This window comes from Rhinoderma darwinii, chromosome 3 (genome assembly GCF_050947455.1).
Source record: "Rhinoderma darwinii isolate aRhiDar2 chromosome 3, aRhiDar2.hap1, whole genome shotgun sequence".
NCBI lineage: Eukaryota > Metazoa > Chordata > Amphibia > Anura > Rhinodermatidae > Rhinoderma > Rhinoderma darwinii.
In genome coordinates, this window is record NC_134689.1 from 63,916,242 (window position 1) to 63,937,439 (window position 21,198).

At 42.4% G+C, this 21,198-nt stretch overlaps 1 protein-coding gene across 4 annotated transcripts in view; it reads right to left on the bottom strand.

The window, feature by feature from the left end:
• Positions 1-21,198, bottom strand: part of LOC142748949 (gamma-aminobutyric acid receptor subunit pi-like) — a 628,889-nt gene that overhangs the window by 85,858 nt on the left and 521,833 nt on the right. For all 4 annotated transcript variants that reach the window (XM_075856382.1, XM_075856380.1, XM_075856381.1 and 1 more), the window contains one exon: positions 9,072-9,268. In XM_075856382.1, the coding sequence (XP_075712497.1) occupies positions 9,072-9,268 (197 nt within the window). The remainder of the gene's footprint in view (positions 1-9,071; positions 9,269-21,198) is intronic.

Genomic DNA, 21,198 nt, shown 5'->3' on the forward strand with positions numbered 1-21,198 from the left:
AATGTAATAATAAACTATGGAAAAATTTCTGTTTCTGTGAATCCTGACTTTAAAAAAATTTGATAAAAAGTGATCAAAAAGTCGCATCTACTCCAAAAAGGTACTAATAAAAACGACAAGTCTTCCCGCAAAAAAAAAGCCCTCATACAACTGCATCGGCGGAACAATAAAAAAAGTTATGGCTCTTCGAATATGGAGACACAAAAACCTCTGGATCCACACGGTAGGATTATAGGCTGGTCTTGATGGACCTGTATCTTTTTTCAACCTTATCAGCTATGTAACTATATATGTAACTATGTACATGCTAGGACTATCCTAAGCTGCATGGCTAAAATCCCAGCTCTGTCAATTTAAGAACTCACTGTGTCTGTTTCTCAAAGTGTTTGCACACACACACAAGAGCTGTGGGTCGGTCAACACAATCTGCAGTTGATGGATAAAGTAATATCCCCTGCTAAGGCTCCTCAGGGAGGCACCATTCTGTTCTTCGCACTCTCCCTCAATGTCAGCAACGTATCTTAGACTCACACATGATTACACTTCGCTTACTCTGCCTCCTCCTACCAGGCTTCCCTCACTTATCACCTCTCCTCACTGTGATGTAAAGACATTTTATCACTCCTCCTGCCCACCCAGCTCCACACACAACATACCAATGCGGTCCCGAGCTGCCCTATCTATCACTGTCTCTGGGTATCATCCAGGTTCATAGCTGAGGCTAGAGATGTGCGGGATTCTCTGAAACCATGGAGAGGCATCTTCACAGCAACCGAATGACTGTACCCTGGTGTGCACCACCCCAACATACAAAACACACACTTGCAGCAGGGTGATGCAAAGACAGGACACAGGGGGACATAGTACATAATGACAAGAGAAAGACATGAGGTGCACAATAAACATGCCCCCTCCATACACAATATTTAAATAAAAGCATAAAAAGTTGCAAATTAATTATGCGATAACTCACCTAGACAAGGACAAAAGCGGAAAAATAAACTAGGGTGACAATAAGGGGAAGGAGTTCTACAGGGACAACTTTGAAAATTTGTACTGCTATGACTACTGGGAGGAGAGGCAATGTTGTGACTATTCAGAAAAGGGAACACTAGGCGCGGAGCTGGCGCTGAGACTGCATGGACGTGTCTCGCTGAGCTCCGTACATCCAGTGACCCACAGAAGCTAACATAATCGGCATAAAACTTCACAATGGTGAAGTATGCAGGCAGTAAGGTGAGGGAAGCATCGGAGACCATTGTTCCGACCCCTCACAAGCAAAGGTGGAGAAATACTTCGAGAAACGTGCCGTCTCCCTCCCGCCGAGAGGCCCCAAGATGGCGCCGTCCTCTCACAGACAGCAAGGAGACACGAGTGCAGACGCCTCTGATGTGGAAGGAGAAAATGCTGACACCTTGCACGCTGAGGAACTACCATTGACGAGACACTTTATCACTCAGGTACTTACCAGAACATTGGAACCGGCTATAAAAGATATTGCAGAGATAAAGCAAGATATTAAGCAAATTGGCCACAGGGTTGAGACCCTGGAAAATAATCAAGCAGCCATTTTAGAATTTAATGCAGCAACAGTGCAAAGCTTCTCCTCTTGCCAACTTACATTCAATACTATCTTTAGATCTCTTGAGGATCAAGAAAATCGTAGCCGCTGAAATAACCTACGTTTTCGTGGTATCCCTGAATCGGTATCGCCGACAGAAATTTCGGATGCCATTATGTCCATATCCCGCTCTATCCTGGGGGACACTTATTCTGGTGAAGAAATAATTATTGAAAGAGCACACAGAGCACTACGCCCGAAGCCTAAGATGAACGAGCCGCCTAGAGATATAATTTGCAAATATCTTAACTTCAAAGTGAAAGATAAAATTCTCTTTAAAGAGGCTCTGTCACCAGATTTTGCAACCCCTATCTGCTATTGCAGCAGATAGGCGCTGCAATGTAGATTACAGTAACGTTTTTATTTTAAAAAAACGAGCATTTTTGGCCAAGTTATGACCATTTTTGTAGTTATGCAAATGAGGCTTGCAAAAGTCCAAGTGGGTGTGTTTAAAAGTACAAGTCCAAGTGGGTGTGTATTATGTGCGTACATCGGGGCGTTTTTAATACTTTTACTAGCTGGGCGCTCTGATGAGAAGTAACATCCTCTTCTCTTCAGAACGCCCAGCTTGTGACAGTGCAGATCTGTGACGTCACTCACAGGTCCTGCATCGTGACGGCCACATCGGCACCAGAGGCTACAGCTGATTCTGCAGCAGCATCAGCGTTTGCAGGTAAGTCGATCTTACCTGCAAACGCTGATGCTGCTGCAGAATCAACTGTAGCCTCTGCTGCCGATGTGGCCGTCACGATGCAGGACCTGTGAGTGACGTCACAGATCTGCACTGTCACAAGCTGGGCGTTCTGAAGAGAAGTGGATGATACTTCTCGTCAGAACGCCCAGCTAGTAAAAGTATTAAAAACGCCCCGATGTACGCACCTAATACACGCCCACTTGGACTTGTACTTTTAAACACACCCACTTGGACTTTTGCAAGCCTCATTTGCATAATTACAAAAATGGTCATAACTTGGCCAAAAATGCTCGTTTTTTAAAAATAAAAACGTTACTGTAATCTACATTGCAGCGCCTATCTGCTGCAATAGCAGATAGGGGTTGCAAAATCTGGTGACAGAGCCTCTTTAAGTCTCGGGAAGCTGCACCATTCTTATTTAAAGGCACAGTGATCTCCATTTACCAAGATTTAGCAGCAGTCACCCTTCAGAAGCGGCGTAAGCTTAAACCACTTACAGATCTCCTACAAGCAAGAAAATTTTTATATCGTTGGAACTTTCCTTTTGGTCTATCCTTATCGCTGGAGGGCCACAGGTTTAACATCTCGTCTGTGGGTGATCTCGCTGAAGTATACGATCACCTAGGAATTGCTCCTTTGCAAATCGAAGATTGGGACCTTGTAACGGATCTCGCTTCTCTCCCTCCGGTCACTCAGACCACTCCGTGGAAGCAAAATCCAGCGTTCAAAGCGCCGAGGCATAGGAAACGAGCAGGTCGTATGACTCCGAGGAGATTGGTGGAAGATAATGACTGATATATGCGTTTATGCGTCCTTTCGTTCGATTTTCTCTGAGCTAGCTAAATATGTAAAGTTTATTTTCTTCACTTACCATGATGTGATGCATATCTGCTATGACCTTGTCTGCTCATTTTTTCTCTACTTATAGTAGTTATCTTATGCAATTGTACTCATATTGCCATTGTAGAGTCCGTAAATTGTGGGTTTGGAATCTATTATGGCTATTACCCCACACTATATTTTAATGTTTTACACTCCATTGTTACTTACAGACGCTGCTGATATACATTCTGTCACGTTCATAGACATGGATGCACGTTCTGTACAACCATTTGTTGAATTAGGGTTTACTCTAATGCTACTGGTTATGCTGTTAACTGTCAGATTGCCTAGACAGGTTTATTTCTCACTGTTGGTACATGTATATTTCTACTACATTGGAATCTCTAGTAATGCTGTATCATGGCGTCCTTAAAGATAGTTTCATATAATGTCAGAGGTTTTAACTCCCCCTCTAAGAGATGTCAGATTTTTTCTTCTCTCAAAAAGGCATCTTGTGATGTCATAATGCTACAGGAAACCCACTATAAAAACAACCATTTCCCTAATTTCTCCTTCTCACATTTTCCTGTCTGGCATCATTGCGGAATTCCACACTCAGCCTCTAGAGGAGTGAGTATAGGCTTCTGACGTAATTATCCCTTTAATTATTCGTCTCATCTCCAAGATGTAGAGGGAAGATATTTATTTTTGAAACGTACCGTGGGAGATCAAACGTTCACATTTGCGAATCTTTATGCCCCAAATACGGGTCAAATTGCATGGCAGTTGTCTACGTTTGCTCTCTTAGATTCATTTTCAGAAGGTTTGGTTCTTATTGGTGGAGATTTCAATTTAACTATTGATCCATTGGTTGATTCCTCCTCCAAGAAGTTGGCTTTATCGGTTAATGCACTATGTAAATTTAAATCTTTACTAATGTTGTATGGTTTAATAGATGTTTGGAGATGCCTAAACCCAACTCAGTTGGATTACACCTATTATTCATCTGTACATTCTTCCTACCACAGGTTAGACTATTTTTTTCTCTCCAAATCCTCTCTTAAATATTGCTCCCAAGTGGAGATAGGTTCACAGTTGCACTCCGATCATGCTCCTATTTTTCTAACTTTAAATTTCCTGAACAGGCACAAACGTTCATCTACCTGGAGGCTAAATGATTCTATACTAGGCTCATCGACTGTTAAAGAACATTTCAAATCTAAATTAGCTGATTACTTCCAAATTAATGAAACCCCGGAAGTTTCCCCTGAAATAATCTGGGACGCTCATAAGGCGTTTATCCGTCGCCATTTTATTAGCTACTGTTCCCACCTACAAAAAGAACGAACTAAGTGTGTTGACGAACTTTTAATTAAAATTCAGAAGATGGAGAGATTGAATAAAGCATCTGTCGCGATACAGCATACGCAGGAGTTGACTTCCTTGAGAACTCAGCTGTTAAATAAATTGAACTTGTCTTCAGCCAAGTCCTTTATGCATTCTAGACATAAATTTTATGCACATGGAAATAAAGCTTCTAAGTTTATGTCTAAAAGGTTTAAACAAAGACATACTCTTAACTACGTACATATGCTGAAAGACGCGACAGGTGCTTATATCTACTCTTCAACCTCTATAGCTGAACAATTTCGTTCTTACTATAACAATCTTTACAATCTAACAGCAGCTGATACCTCCTCACTTAAGACGGACAGACTCTCGCTCATTTCTAAATTTTTGGAATCTTTACCACAGATTTCTCCCTCCCAAAGTGAGGGGCTGATTCAGCCATTCACTATGACGGAATTAGAAGTTGCCCTGAGGCAAACTCCTCCCGGTAAATGTCCTGGTCCAGACGGCCTACCTGTTATATATTACTCCTCATTTAGGGATATATTGCTACCTAGATTGTTGTCATTAGCGAACCTCTCTCTACTGGGACATCCACTTTCCTCTGATATCACTCATGCACATATTACTCTTATTCCTAAAGAGGGTAAAGACTCGTCCTCATGCTCCAATTATAGGCCCATCTCTCTTCTCAATGCAGACCTAAAACTTATTGCTAAATTATTGTCAAACAGACTTAAACATATTCCTCCTGATATTATTTCACCCGATCAGGTGGGGTTCGTTAAAAATAGAGAGGGTAAAGATAATTCTCTTAGAGTCCTGCACGTTTTACATTATTCACGCAGACACAAACTTCCTATGGTCCTTCTCAGCACAGACGCCGAGAAGGCATTTGATAGAATTGACTGGTTATATATGAGAAAAGTTTTGCTGTCCTTTAATTTCCCTATCCCCTTCATAGACGCTATATTTTCAATGTATGCCTCTCCCTCCGCATCTGTCATGGTGAATGGGGTCTTATCTTCCCCCTTTAAGATACGTAATGGTACAAGACAAGGCTGCCCTTTATCTCCGTTACTGTTCTTGACAGTTATGGAGACCCTCATGCAGGCAATAAGATTAGATACTGAAATTCAGGGGATACGCTTAGGGGACAGAATGCATAAGGTAGCGGCATACGCTGACGATATGTTACTGATGATCAGCAATCCCGAAACTGCTCTCCCCAGACTCCAATACGTTTTTGATTTATTTAGTATTATGTCCAATTTTAAAATTAATAAAAATTGCCTTAGGATTACCAGAGGCCCGGAAAAAACAATTGACAAGTGGCTCTGACTATGATTGAACTTCTCCCTACCTGAAGTTCTTGGGTATTAAGATTGGACATAATTTGGATAATCTATTTTCCCTAAACTATGCCTCTTTCCTCGCCGCTTTGCCGGCCCAACTAAAGAGGTTTGAAGTCCCTTTTATCTCATGGTTTGGTAGGAAGAATGTTTTAATGTCATTTATTCTCCCTAAGCTTACGTACCTTATGCAAGTTCTGCCGATACCACTTAATAAGACATTTTTTACAGAGGTTAATAGATTATTTGTTAAATTTATATGGCAGAACAAGAAAGCTAGAATTGCTAGAGACATCTTGTCCAGACCCAAATCAAATGGGGGTATAGGTCTACCTGATCCTGAAAAATATTATCAGGCCATACATCTATCGAGGATCATAGACTGGATCCACGCCCCGTTATAAAAGTTATGGGTGTCAATAGAAAACGATCTTTCCTCAATCCCTCTCCGCACATTAGTACTATATATCGGGGACTCTACAAAGGAGGCCAAGATATATAATCCAATTACACTGGCGACGTTTAGGGTCTGGCGTTCTTTTCTATTATGCCCAGACAATTGTTCAGTCCCTTCCCCTCTACTACAAGTTAAAGATATATTGAGCCTTGCTCAAGGTGCCTTAAAGGAAAGTATTCCTAGTGTGATTGCCTCCTCAGAATGCCCGTTGACACGGCTTTTTGATGACCTTGGTGATATAAAAGATGACTTGTCTCTGTCCTCTATACTAAGTATCCCCATTCATCACTCCCCCTTGCTCTCCTTCATTAGACTTAAAGGGAATGTGTTGCCAGAAAAACATGTTTTTTTTTTTAAATTAAACATTTAGTGTGTGGGTGATTAAACATTGTTCAAATTTTTTTTATTTTTTTCACGAGTCAGGAAATATTATAAATTAATTCTAATTTATAATACTACCCATTTTTGGTCACTAGATGGAGCTATCCCCAAAATTGCAGCTTTGCAAAATTGGGTAAAAAGCCCTCGCTCTAGTGAGCTCTCAGCATCCCCCCCTCCTTTATCCTGGCTAGTGCCGGGATAAACGAGGGGTTTGAACGGTGTAACCTCCTACACTGTGTGTCGCCATTTTTTGAGCTAACACACAGTGTAGTAGGTTTACATACAGTAGTAAACACACACAAACACGAACATACATTGAAATCTCTTACCTGCTCCTGCCGCCGCGGCTCCCTCCGGCCCGTCCGCTCCGTTTGCTGCCGCTGGTCCAAGTGCACAAATCCGGAAGCCGCGACCGGAAGTAGTAATATTACTGTCCGGCCGCGACTTCCGGTCCACAGGAAAATGGCGCCGGACGGCGCCAATTTCGAATTGGACTGTGTGGGAGCGGCGCATGCGCAGTTCCCACACAGACGCCGTACACTGAAGTCAATGGGACGGGAGCCGTTCGCAGTCCCTATGGGACTGTGGCTGCCGTATTCCATGTCTGTATGTGTCGTTAATCGACACACACAGAAATGGAACAAAAAATGGCAGCCCCCATAGGGAAGAAAAAGTGTAAAAATAAGAAAAAGTAAAACACAAACAAACAAATGAATATAAACGTTTTTAATAAAGCACTAACATCTTTAACATATAAAAAAATAATTTGTGATGACACTGTTCCTTTAAGATCAGGGCTCTAGGGCAGGCAATTAACAAAACACGCCATCTATTATGGTTTGAAAAGCTTTTGTCACAAACAGCACCAGTCCTCAAACCAATTTCTTTATTGTATAAAAGACTCATCTCACCCACCTCATCTACAACTCCGTATTTTGTTAAAATATGGGAAAGAGATCTTAACAGGTCCTTCTCCGAAGTTGAACTTCACAAATTGTTGATAGCTCCACATAAAATGTCCAGATGTGTCCGTATTCAAGAAAATGGATACAAGATTTTATCCAGGTGGTACAAAACGCCCGACATAACCTCCATATACACACCGACACACTCAGACACTTGTTGGAGATGCAATACAGATAGAGGTACTTTTTTACATATCTGGTGGTCCTGTACCGTCATTCAAAAATGGTGGAGAGATATCTTTGCCTATTGTAACAAAGTATGTGGCACTAAGGTTTTAGCTTCCCCAGATCTTGCTTTGTTATTGATCAACCCCCCCTCTACTACGACCCTATCCTCAAAATTATTTCAGATTCTGCTAATTGCTGCGAGACTATTGATCCCCTCTTACTGGCTGTCTGTTGAAACCCCGTCGGTAGCGCATTGGATAGCGAAAGTAGACCAAATTTATAGATTGGAAGAAATTTCTCATTGGGAAAGTTATTCCAGAGATACCTTCTTGACAATATGGGAACCCTGGAGGAAATACAGAAAATTTTCATAACCAGTGATAATGCCCCTGAATACCCCAATATCTGTATCTTCTCTAGGTTAACTCTCATGCAGAAGATTTATTTTTAGGTGGTTTTTTATCTCATCTAAATTGTTGATATTGTATAACTATATTTGACTATCTGCTCATATAAATACTTGCACTTTCTTTGAATACTGCGATATTACATGAACATGCATGTACTATGTAATTTATTCTATGTTTGTTGTTTTCTTTTTGTTAATTTGTTTTTCCTTTGATATTTTTACGTTTTACTTTGTAATGCGTTTTTCTTTCAATAAAAATCTTTAAAAAATAAAAATAAAAAAAATATAGACACTGTTCAATAAAAAAAAAAAAAAAATAAAGAAAAGGGAACACTACTGAAAATACTATAGGGACATAGAGGACTTTTATATGTAGTGAGACATTGCTCTTATGGAAAACTGCTGGAACTGCTGGAAGTGAGCGAGGAAACATTCATGTGACTGCTGGGAAAGAGAGAAGAACACTTTTTTACAACTTTAGGAAGAAGGCAGGGATTTCTGTGAAATACGTCTGTGTGTATTGTTTGGGGGAGTGGAGTACCACTATGCTATGGCTACTGTTCAGGGAGAGGGGGATTATTTGCAAGTGACATGTATGGTCAGCTTCACAAATTTGATTGCTGTTTTTTTTTTTTTTTTTTTAAGAAACAATACTAAGATATGTTTCCTACTGAAAAAAAAATACCATACGTGCTCCTTCATTTTCTTCTTTTATAATGAGGTGTGCAGCCTGTGTGCTAAGCATTCCTGACGTGTAAATCCAGTATAGAACATCAGCTGGCCAGACAAAAACAATTTCTATCACAGTGCATAAAATAACATAAAAGACAAAGCATGCTTCTGTTATCCTACCTTGTTTTCTCTTTCTTTTAAGGCAGCATGCTTTTCAGTGCAATACTGCGTAACTGCATACTCTAGTAATGCACCAAAAACAAAACTAAAGCAGATACCCAGGTATACATCAATTGCTTTTATAAAACAATTGGCAGTAGGAAAAGTAGACCGAGACCCCATCAAAATGGTTGTCATGGCTAATACAGTTGTAACTCCTGGAATGATACAACAAAGAATGAGTAATAAAGATATTTTTGAACAGACTAAAAATATATCAATAGTATATTACTGTTTTCTAAAATAAGGCTTTGTTCACATTAACGTTATTGCTTTTGCCCATAGCAGTGCCATGACAGTCATGCCAGATCAGTTTTTAAACGGATCTCAATGAATCCTGATGGATCCATTGATCAGGAATCCCTGATGGAAATAAGATGACGCAGATGTGAATAAAGGCTAATCAACAAGTTATGCATAAAGTATACATCTAGGAAAGAGTAGTACAAAAGTAATATATTCATATGCTTGGATGACCAATGGCCCACTTTTACTAATGCTGTCAAATAGTTAGATATCGTACACTTAGACCAGGCAGGCACAAAGTGCACCAAAGTCATGACAGTGTTGCATGCTACATGATAATTTTTGCACAGTAGTAAATCTGCACCAATATATTTGGTATATTTCGAATATATTAAACATTAAAGTGACCCTCCGGTTTCAGGACTAAATTATAAATGTGATGAGGTTTATGGAGTAATATTACTTGGTGTCCTCTAGTTGTCAGACATTATAGGGTCCCCTCTGTGTTGTCTCAGAATGGCCGAAGTGCTTCTCAAACAGTTTAAAACACTCCCTCTGTTTATGGATTGGATGGAACTGTTTACAGGAGCAGCTCTGGCCAATCCGAGAACAGTAGGAGCGTCTCAGATTTGTAATCTAAGAAGCGCTGTGGGTATTTTCAGACAGCACAGAGGGGCCCCTAAAACGGTGGATCCATGGCAGAGGGGCATCAGATATTATTACTCCATATACACCAACATATTTAAAATGTTGTTCCCGGGATCTGAGGGTCCGTTTAAGCAAAATTGTAGTCACAAAACTAGCCATGGTTATAATAAAGGCACAACAAAAACAAGAAAGCAAGCATTGGGCCAATACTAATTACCTTTATTAATCCAAATTAAAAATGAGAACAGAAAAAAATCGTAATGTTAGAAGTATAAAGTGCACTTCAATTGCAAAACAAACGGAATTCTGTACAGCATTTACAGTAGCAGCAAAGTGAATGGGTTTTTGTTGCTTTTCTGTTGCGGGTTTTCCCCATTGAATTCAATGGGGGTGCAAAGTCCGCAACAGAAAGCGAAGTGTCGCGACTTTTTCCTCCTCAAAAATCGCAACTCAGAAAAAGAAATAAAAATCATACTTTTACAGAAGTACCTTCTTCCTCCAGTCCGGCCTCCTGGGATGAAATTCCATCCCATGTGACCGCTGCAGCCAATCACAGGTTGCATCAGTTACATGGGCTGTAGCGTCATCCAGGGAGGCCGGACCGGATTGCAAAGGAGGGACGCGTCACACTGATAACGGCCTAGGTAAGTATGGGCGTTTTTTTTTAAATTCTACGCTGCTTACCGCAGTGGAAATTCGGACGGAATGTGTTGGTTACAGGTTGGATACGCTGTGTGGTTTTTATGCAGCATATCCGACCCATGAGAACTCAACGTAAGGGGTTGTCCAGTTTCAGCAAATGAATGTTATTTTTTGTAAGAGTTATACAATTTGCAATATACTTTCTGTATTATTTCCTCACAATTTTCCAGATCTCTGCTTGTTGTTATTCAGTAGGAACATTCATTGTTTACTTCCAGTGGATAAAATTCTGTCAATGGTCATGTAATGGACACACTGCTACATGGCTCTATACAATATGTGGGTTCGTCGCATGACCATGGACAGAATTTTATCCACTGGAAGTGAGTAATGAATGTTTCTACTGAATAACAGCATGGAGAGTTCTTGATAACTGTGAGAAATGAATACAGAAAGTATATTGGAAAACTGCGTAACTTTTAATTGTACAAAAAATATTAATTTGCTGAAACCAGACAAGCCGTTTAATAACCTACTGGCCAGTGAGTATCAAATTCATCACAGCTGGGGGCGGGGCCTGGATGCAGGCGGGAACAGACGTGCAGCAGGAGAGCTCCGCCAGTGCCTGTGACAATCGGCCGTCATCCTCCTAATTAACACCGGTTCCCTCCGGGTGATACATGCAGCGGTGATCCCCGTGTGTGGTGATACCCACTGAGGGCTTTACTGCGCCATTCGGTGGAGGTATAGTGATGGGGCCTAGTGTGTGGACCGGATCCCCATCCTAAATTTGAAAATAGAAGTGCGGGGGCCGCACTTCCGGTCAAGCGCACAGGGGGCATGGTGAGGCCGGATAACGCTTCCTGAACGGAGAGGTTCACTCTGGGACACTGTCCCTGGACGTCCTCCCCTTCCTCCCTTGTGCCAGCATGAACCTAGGCTCTGTCTGCATTGCTACAAGCACTCCCCTGCAGGAGACAGCAAACGCGGCTGCCATCTTGGATATCCGGTTGCAAGCTCTCTGTGGAATTCCTTCTACTCCCCTGGGGTATGGTGAGTGGCCTCCTTATTTGGCTTAATCAATTTCCTGGAGGTACTACCTATTTTGCTTTGGACGACCTCACACTATCTTATTTCTAGGTATGTGAATGTGATGTAGCATCTGGAGGACTCTCCCCCTTCCCTATGCAAATGCTACTGTGAAGTATACTCCTGGTGCACCAGCCTGACTACACTATCTGTTCCTACGCATATATATGGTCTGAGATCTAACGGTAATGGCGCCCTCCAAGCAATCCAAAATACTGACAAGATGAAAAAATCAGCGGGAACAGTACCTGGGCCACAGACGTCATGCCCCTCAGAGGCTGTTGCCTCTCCTTCCACCCCAACTGATTCTCCCGCAGAACTGTCTATTCTGGATGTTTTAAAAGCCATCACGGAATCTCTTACAGTATTAACAGAAAAGATAAACGTTCTCCAGATGGACTTGGGCCTCCTTAGAGCACATTACGTGAAAGAGCTACTCAGTCCGAACTGCGTATATCTAACCTAGAGTATGCAGTGACCCCTCTTAGAACTCGAGTTGATACTCTAGAATGCCAACAATGTAATTGGAAAGCCAAAATGGATGACATGAAGAATCGTTTGAGGCGGAGCACAGGGTAGACGTTAGAGGGGCAAACTGGGCAATTGTCCAGTGCCCCCATCCCTAAAGGGGCCCCTTCCTTTAGCATTGCTGTTCAGCTGCACACCTGTGAAAGCAAGCAGGCGGGTAGCTGAAAAGCAGAAACAGTCAGGTAGTCTTTACCAAAGATTGAGCATGGAGGAGCACCGCAGGATCGCCAATATTATCACTCCTCCATGTTGACTCTATGGTAGAGACTCTCTACATGTGCTCCTTGTAGGTTCTGACGTCAAGCGATCACATGTCTCTGCGCGCACCTGACCGCTTTCATATTTTTTCCAGAGCATGCAGAGAACGAGTGGACGTCAGGGTATACTCTGTGAATGGGGTCTGAGTCAGAGGGTGGTCTGCTCGAGGGTCTGGTCTGGGGATTGTGTTGGGGAGGGGGTCTGCTCGAGAGTCTGGCCTGCTTTGGGGAAGGGGGTCTGTGCTAGGGAGGGGGGTTCTATGTTGGGTGAGTCTGCTCTGGGGTCTGTGTTGGGTATGGGGGGGCCTGATCTGACTTGGAGAGGGATCTGCTTGAGAGTCTGGTCTGTGTTGGGGAGGGGGGTCTGCTCGGGTGTCAGGGAGGGTCTGTTCTAATGTCTGTGTTGGGGAGGGGGGGTCTGCTCTGTGGTCTGGTCTGAGTTAGAGGGGGTCTGCTCGGCGGACTGGTCGTGTTGGGGAGGGAGGTCTGCTCTGGGGTTTGTGTTGGGGGTCTGTGTTGGGGAGGAGGGAGTCATCTGCTCTGGGATCTGAGTTGGAGGGGGGTCTGCTCCAGGGAATGTGTTGGGAAGGGGAGTTTCCCAGGAAAGGGAAGTATAATATTTTTGTTTTGTGTGTTTGTGTTTTTTTTACAGATTTGGTTGTTGGACTACTTTGGATTCAAGGACTACTTTGATGACGGCGTTGTTTTTGTTTTTATTAAAATAGTTAACGAGGGTTGTGTCCCCCACAATATTCAATAAAATATTTTTTTTACGTGTCTGTGTTTTAAAAAAAAAACTATATTACTACTGTCTTGGTAATGGCAGCTATCTAATTGACAGCGTCCATTATTAAGGTCGGGCTTAGTGTTATATGGTGAAAAAGCTAGCACTAACCCCCATTATTAACCCGGTACCCACCACCACCAGGGGTGCCTGGAAGAGTTGGGTACAATCCAGTACCCGACTATCTGTAGTGACTGTCGGGTACCGGGCAGCCACAGGCTGGTATTATTAAACTGGGAAAATCCCTGGTAATGCTAGCCTGCTGCTATGTTGTATCTGGCTGATTATGATAAATTGTGGAGAACCCCACGTCGTTTTTATTAAATAAATTAATAATTCAAAAAAATTCCCTCCATTTTTCATGACCAGCCAGATACAACATAGCAGCAGCAGGCTAGCGTTACCAGTGTGGGTAAAGCCACTGTTTTTGCCTTTCCCACCCTAATAATAGCAGCCTGTGGCCACCCCAGTACCCGACCATCACTACGAAGTAGTCCTCAAATCCGAAGTAGTCCTACAACTGAACCTGTAAGAACACACAAAAAATAATAATTTGTAACACATGAAAAAACTAAATAATTATTATACTTACCTTTCCTGGGTCCAGCGCTGGAGCTGCAATGTCAGCGAGCTACACTGTTTCCATAACTTCGGGAGTTATAGATAATGTCCTTCATCACCTGTCTCCTTCTGTCTATCCTGCCCCTGCTCCCTCGCAGGGCCCTGTCATTTTTGAACCCTCCTCGGTTCTTCGTTCAACATCTGCGGTTGGTGTCCGAATTGCAGAAAAATTGGCCAAAGCTGCAGCACATGTATATATATATATATATATATATATATATATATACCCTATGACGGCTTGTTTTTTTGTGGGACGAGTTGTGGATTTTCATGGTGCTGAGCTACGCTGTTTCTGTAAGTCCTATAGAACTGAATGGTAGTTACGGAAACAGTGTAGCTCGCATACTATGCTGCTTCCGTAACTGCCATTTACTACTATGGGAGTTACGGAATCAGCGTAGCTCAGCGAGCTATGCTGTTTTTGTAACTCCCCACTATATAACCGGGAAGTGGCTGGGAGGCAGCAAGATAAGACAAAGCTAGAATGGGGTTTATGTGGCCCCATTCTAGAGATAGGTGCGGGTCCCAGAGGTGGGACCCGCATATATCTGGCATGTCCTGTGGATATTTCATAAATGTCTCTCATGGGAAAACCCCTTTAAGCAGTTACTACATTTGAGAATGAAGCATATCCCATGTTTGGAGGGATGGGTAGGGTGGGTTGGGTTTTGTGTGATTTGGCTTTCCATGTCTCTTCAACCATGTAAATGTAATGCATAACTATGTGTGGATCGGTGATTTGACCTTCCAGTCAGCGGAAAGTTATAATCCCTCGTGGGAATCACACCTTCCCACTCCCTCGAATTATAGTCTAATTATGCCCCATTATTTATATAGTACTAATGGAGACATTACAGTACCTTAAAATTAGCTCCTGGAATGTTAGGGGCCTCAATGATAAGTTCAAGAGATTTCTGGTCTTTAACTTTGTCTCCATTTTTTAGCCCACAGAGTATACTCCTCCAAGAAACCCACCTGTTGGGCTCTAAGTTGAAGGCTATGCATAAACCCTGGATTAAACATGGATATCATGCCTCCTTTTCCAGCTATTCATGTGGGGTCTCCTTACTGGTCCACAAATTTCTGCAAAGTGTTATTACCTCTGGGAAAACTGATCCTAGGGGTAGATTCATTGTTTTATTTTGTAAACTATATTTTACCTCATTCATTACTGTGAATATTTATAATCCTCCCCCAGCTTCTGTCCAACTCCTACATGAAGTGATGGTAATGGTGACGGGCCCCTCCTACTTCTTGGTGATTTCAATCTCCTCCTTTATCCAGAGTTGGATAGGTTGGGAGGGATGGCGGGTGATGTTTCCCCCTTGACTGCGTGGGCTGATACGTATTATCTAACAGTGATATGATGCATGAGCCATCCACTGTTTCGGGCTTACTCCTGTCACCCCCCCCCCCCCCCCCGGCCTATACACCTTTTTCTAGGATTGATTTCGCATTTGGAAATATGACCGCTCTTGTATTTGTAGTAAATGCTGAATATCTTTCTAGGGGTATCTCGGATCACTCTCCTCTATTGGTCACTTCGGAATTCCCTGATGTAGACAAACGTAAAATTTGGAGACTAAGTCCCCTATGGCTCTCATATAAAGAGGTTCTGACCTAGAAATAGAATTACCAAGCTTTTGGAATACAAATTATGACACGGCAGAGTGTGGTTTAGAATGGGATGCTTTTAAAGCATATACAAAAGCAGTGGTTATATGAGCTGAATCCTCTCAGTAGCGGCTCAGCGACTTGACCTTGAGATTGGTCTGACGAGGGCAGCAGAAACTTATCTCAGATCTAGGAGCACCTCAGACTTTCTTGCATTCTACGCCAAAAAACGTGAATATAATTTACTCTTGACAAAACTAACTAAGAAAAAATTCCTATAATCCCAACAAAGGTGCTTTGGGCAAGGAGACAAAAATGGGCTCTTATTAGCATATCTGGCTAGGGATGACCCAATAGCGAATCCTATAATGGAGGTATATTGGTAAAAGATCCTTTGGCCATTAACCAGATATTTGCTTAGTTCTTCTCAGAGTCTAGAAGAATACCTAAATACAATAAAATTTCCTGTTTTGGATGGGGAAGACATTCACTTTTTAGAGGCTGACCTAACTATAGAAGAGGTCGCGACAGCCATTAACTCTTTCCCGAATAGGAAAACCCCCGCGTTCGGATGGGCTCCCCATTCAATGGTATAAATCACATGTGGAGTTGATAGCTCCACAACTACTTATCCTCTTCCAGTCTTTGTGTGGGGAGGCAACCCTCCCTCTATGAGAGAAACGCTTATAGTGTTGAGCCCTAGGCCCATAAAGATCCAGGGAACTATGGATCCTATAGACCCATCACCCTCCTCAACTGCGATGTCAAAATCTTTGCACAAACCCTAGCAACGCGTTTGCAGAAAGTGATATCTCACGTGGTTCATCCAGACCAATCTGGATTTATGCCAGTAAAGCCACTGACATAAATCTACGGAGATTGTTCACTAATCTCTCATCTACCTCTAACCCTCTTGGCTCCCGGATTGTTGCCTCCCTGGACCTGGAGAAGACATTTGATTCTGTAAAAAGATCATATTTGTGGTCAGTATTATGAAGATTTTGGTTTGGAGAATGCTTTATCCAATGGATACATCTTCTATTTTCACAACTCATAGCGAGTGTCAAATCTAACTCATATCTCCCCCACCTTTGCCCTAGCCCAAGGGACTAGACAAGGGTGCCCTTTGTCACCTTCTCTATTTGCATTAGCGATTGAACCCCTTGCTCTGGCCATAAGGAAGTCCTCGGATATAGCTGGATATGCTTTAGGGAGTAGGGAGGAAAGGGTTTCATTGCATGCTGATGATAATCTTGTTTTCCTTAATGACCCAGGTTCATCACTGCAAGACTTGCTAACATTATCTGACAAATCTACACTGTTTTCTGGCCTGCGGGTTAATTAAGTAATTGATAATGGAGGTGGACGCGGGAGTCAAGGGGACCACTCTTCCTCCCCCCCTACAATGGGCGGATAAAATCGCATACCATGGTATAGTAATTAGTCCTAACACACACACCTTTATACCCAATAACATATCTTCAATATTACAGAGGCTTAAAGTGGCTTTTGACAAATGGAGACACCTGCCCGTATCGGTATCAGGTCGTATCAATCTGTTTAAAATGAAATCTCTCCCTAGATTCTTATACCTTTTTCATAACTCCCCTGTTTGGTTACCTCTCACATTTTACTCGAAAGTAGACAAGGATCTTAGATCCTTTATTTGAGCAGATAGAATCCCTTGTATTGCCCTTGATACACTCCAGCTGACAGGCAGAGAGGTCTAGCTTTACCAAGCTTATACTTATACTTTCTGGCTAGTCAACTAGTATATGTCTGGTGGTGGTTTACTCATAGACATCTAAACCCATCTACAGAACTTGAGGCAACCCCACCTGGATCCTATAAGGCACTAGTCAACTCCCTTTACCGACAGGCACTCCCACCGGGTCACCTGCTCACAATACCAATGCAGACAATCTTGAGGGTATGGTAGAGGTCTTTCGATCCGAAGAGGTGTCCTGGTCACCCAGGACACTTTTTTGGTATAATCCACTTTTGAAACACACACTGAGACTCTCTAATTCTACTACATGGGCAGAACTGGAGGTGGGTGCAGCAGGTAACGCCAGACGTGGCGGATGACAGCAGGTGCCGCAGGTTACATAGTTACATAGTTTGTACGGTTGAAAAAAGACACATGTCGATCAAGTTCAACCAAGGGATGGGAAAGGGGAAGTAAAAAATTTCTAAACATAGGAGCTAATATTTTTTGTTATAGGAAATTATCTAAGCCTTTTTTAAAGCGATCTACTGTCCCTGCTGTGACCAGCTCTTGCGGTAGTCTATTCCATAAATTCACAGTTCACACAGTAAAGAGGGCTTGTCCCCTCTGCAGGTTGAACCTTTCTTTTTCCAGACGGAGGGAGTGCCCCCTTGTTTTTTTAGGGGTTTTTACATGGAACATGATTTCACCATATTTTTTGTACGTGCCTTTCATATATTTATATAAGTTAATCATGTCCCCCCTTAGTCGTCTTTTTTCAAGGCTAAATAGGTTTAGTTCTTTTAATCTTTCCTCATAACTTAGATTCTCCATGCCTCTTATTAGCTTCGTTGCTCTTCTTTGTATTTTTTCCAACTCCAGGGCATGCTTTCTATGAACTTGAGCCCAGAACTGGACTGCATATTCTAGATGAGGCCTCACTAATGCTTTGTAAAGTGGTAATATTACATCCCTGTCCCGCGAGTCCATGCCTCTTTTAATACACGACTATATCTTGCTGGCCTTTGAAGCGGTTGATTGACATTGCATGCTGTTATTTCGTTTATGATTTACAAGTACACCCAGATCCTTCTCAACAAGTAACACCCCCAGTGTAGCTCCCCCTAGGACATATGATGCATGCAGGTTGTTCGTACCCAGGTGCATAACTTTACATTTATCTACATTAAACTTCATCTGCCAAGTGGACGCCCAAACACTCAGTTTGTTTAAATCCGCTTGCAATTCACGAACATCTTCTATAGTCTGAATTATATTACATAGCTTGGTGTCATCTGCAAAAATAGAAACAGTGCTATTAATCCCATCCTCTATATCATTAATAAATAAGTTGAATAATAGTGGTCCCAGCACTGAACCCTGGGGTACACCACTTATAACCGGTGACGATTCAGAGTAGGAATCATTGACCACAACTCTCTGGATACGGTCCTTGAGCCAATTCTCAATCCAATTACAAACTATACTTTCTAAACCTATAGTCCTTAATTTACCCATTAGACATCTATGGGGACAGTGTCAAATGCCTTTGCAAAGTCCAAAAGCACTATATCCACAGCGGCCCCTCTGTCTGGGCTTCTTCTCACCTCTTCATAAAAACAAATCAGGTTGGTTTGACAGCTTCTGTCCTTAGTAAAACCGTGCTGGCGGTCACTTATAATACTATTTATTGTCACATAATTCTGTATATAGTCCCCTAATAGTCGCTCAAACATTTTCCCCACAATTGATGTTAAGCTTATTGGTCTATAATTACCCGGCGAAGAACTAGAGCCCTTTTTGAAAATAGTCACCACATTTGCCCTGCGCCAGTACCTTGGCACTATACCAGTAACGAGAGAATCTCTTAATATTATGAAGAGGGGGACAGAAATAACTGAACTAAGCTCCTTAAGAACTCTAGGGTGTAACCAATCTGGTCCCGGGGCCTTGCATACGTTTATTTTTTTTAATTTAGCTTGCACCATATCTACATTCATCCAATTCAGTATATCAACTGATATATTAACAGCACTGGCAGCGGCTACATCAGCTGCTCCTTCTTCTGTTGTATATTCAGAGCGGAAGAACCCATTTAGTAACTCTGCCTTCTCTTGATCCCCTGTGACCAACTCCCTATTACCACTATCTAGGGGTCCTACTTGTTCAGACCTTGGCTTTTTTGCATTTATATGCTTCAAGAATTTTTTCGGATTTGTTTTACTATCCTTGGCCACCTGCCTTTCATTTTGTATTTTTGCTTTTATTACCTTTTTACAGATTTTATTAAGCTCTTTATATTTTACAAAGGCTACAGCTGTACCTTCAGATTTGTATTGTTCAAATGCCCTTTTTTTGTCATGTATTGCCCTTTTTACAGAAGGTGTAAGCCATGTGGGGTTTAATTTTACTCGTTTATACTTGTTACCTATAGGAATAAGTTTTGCACTATAATTACCCAAAGTAGATTTGAAAATCTCCCATTTATCATTTGTACCATTATTTGACATTAGTTCTTCCCAGTCTATATCCTGAATTGCAGCCCTCATCCTGGGGAAATTGGCTTTCTTAAAATTAAGTGTTTTTGCCCTCCCAGTCTGTGTGTGTTTTTTACAGTATAGGTAAAATGTAACTATATTGTGATCACTGTTACCGAGGTTTTCACGAACATTGACATTCTCAACAAGATCTGCATTATTAGAAATGACCAGATCCAACAGAGCTTCACCTCTAGTCGGGTATTCCACAAACTGGCCCATAAAATTTTCCTGCAACAGGTTGAGGAAATCTCTCCCCTTTGCAGTTGAAGCCGAACCATGACACCAATTAATATCCCAGTAATTAAAATCTCCCATTATCACTACTGTACCCGCCTGTGCAGCCTGCTCCATCTGTTTATATTGCTGAACTTCCATCTCCTCAGTTACATTGGGGGGTCTATAGATTACACCAAAAGTAATTTTTTCAGTGTTTACCTCCCTTTGTAATTCCACCCACAAGGTTTCAACCTCCTCACAATCTTCACCCTCTAATGTCTCATTCACACTCGCCTCCATATCGCTTCTCACATATATACAGACATACACCACCACCTTTCCTATTCGCCCTGTCTTTCCCAAAAAGTGTAAAACCCTGTAGATTTACAGCCCAGTCATGAGAAGGGTCTAGCCATGTTTCAGCAACACCAACTATATCTATATGTTCCTCCAGTGCCAAGGCCTCCAGCTCCCCCATTTTGCTTGCTAGACTTCTGGCATTTGTGAACATACACTTTAACTTGCCTTTAAATGTTTCACTTACAGTATCAGAAATTTGATTATTTGACATTATTTGGGCTTTTTTATTTTCACTGCTGTTTTGTAACGAAAGGACCTCCTTATCTTGTTGCCTAGTCCTCTCCCCAGCCGTGGCGAAGTCCTCTGGACGTGGCAGAAGACACAGGACGTGGTGGATGACACAGGACGTGGCAAACAACAGCAGGTACAGTAGACACGACTCCAACTAGTAGGCACAGGAACAAGAACACAGCACGGGATACAGGAACAGGTAACAGGGCACGGGTAACAAATGGAACGGGAAACTCTAAGGGACCATTTGCAAGACAGACTTGGGATATACTAACAACTCTCAGGCAAGGATCAGAAGGGCTGGGGCCTTCTTATAGAGAAGAAAATCATGCGAGTTGATGATGATTTCCTTCATGTGCGCGCGCTGGCCCTTTAAGAGCGGGCACGAGCGTACACGCGTACCCTATGGGACACAGCGGACCAGAGCGGAAGGGAGTGCTGGCGTCTCCTAGGAAGGAGATGGGGATCAGCGCTCACAGATCCATGGCTGCGGGGTCAGGAGGTGAGTAGACCCGACGGCCCGCGGCCATGGACGCTACAATGTGGATTCTGCAGCTCAGAGACATGCAGGACCTGCTGTCACCGAAGCCATCACCGAAGCCTG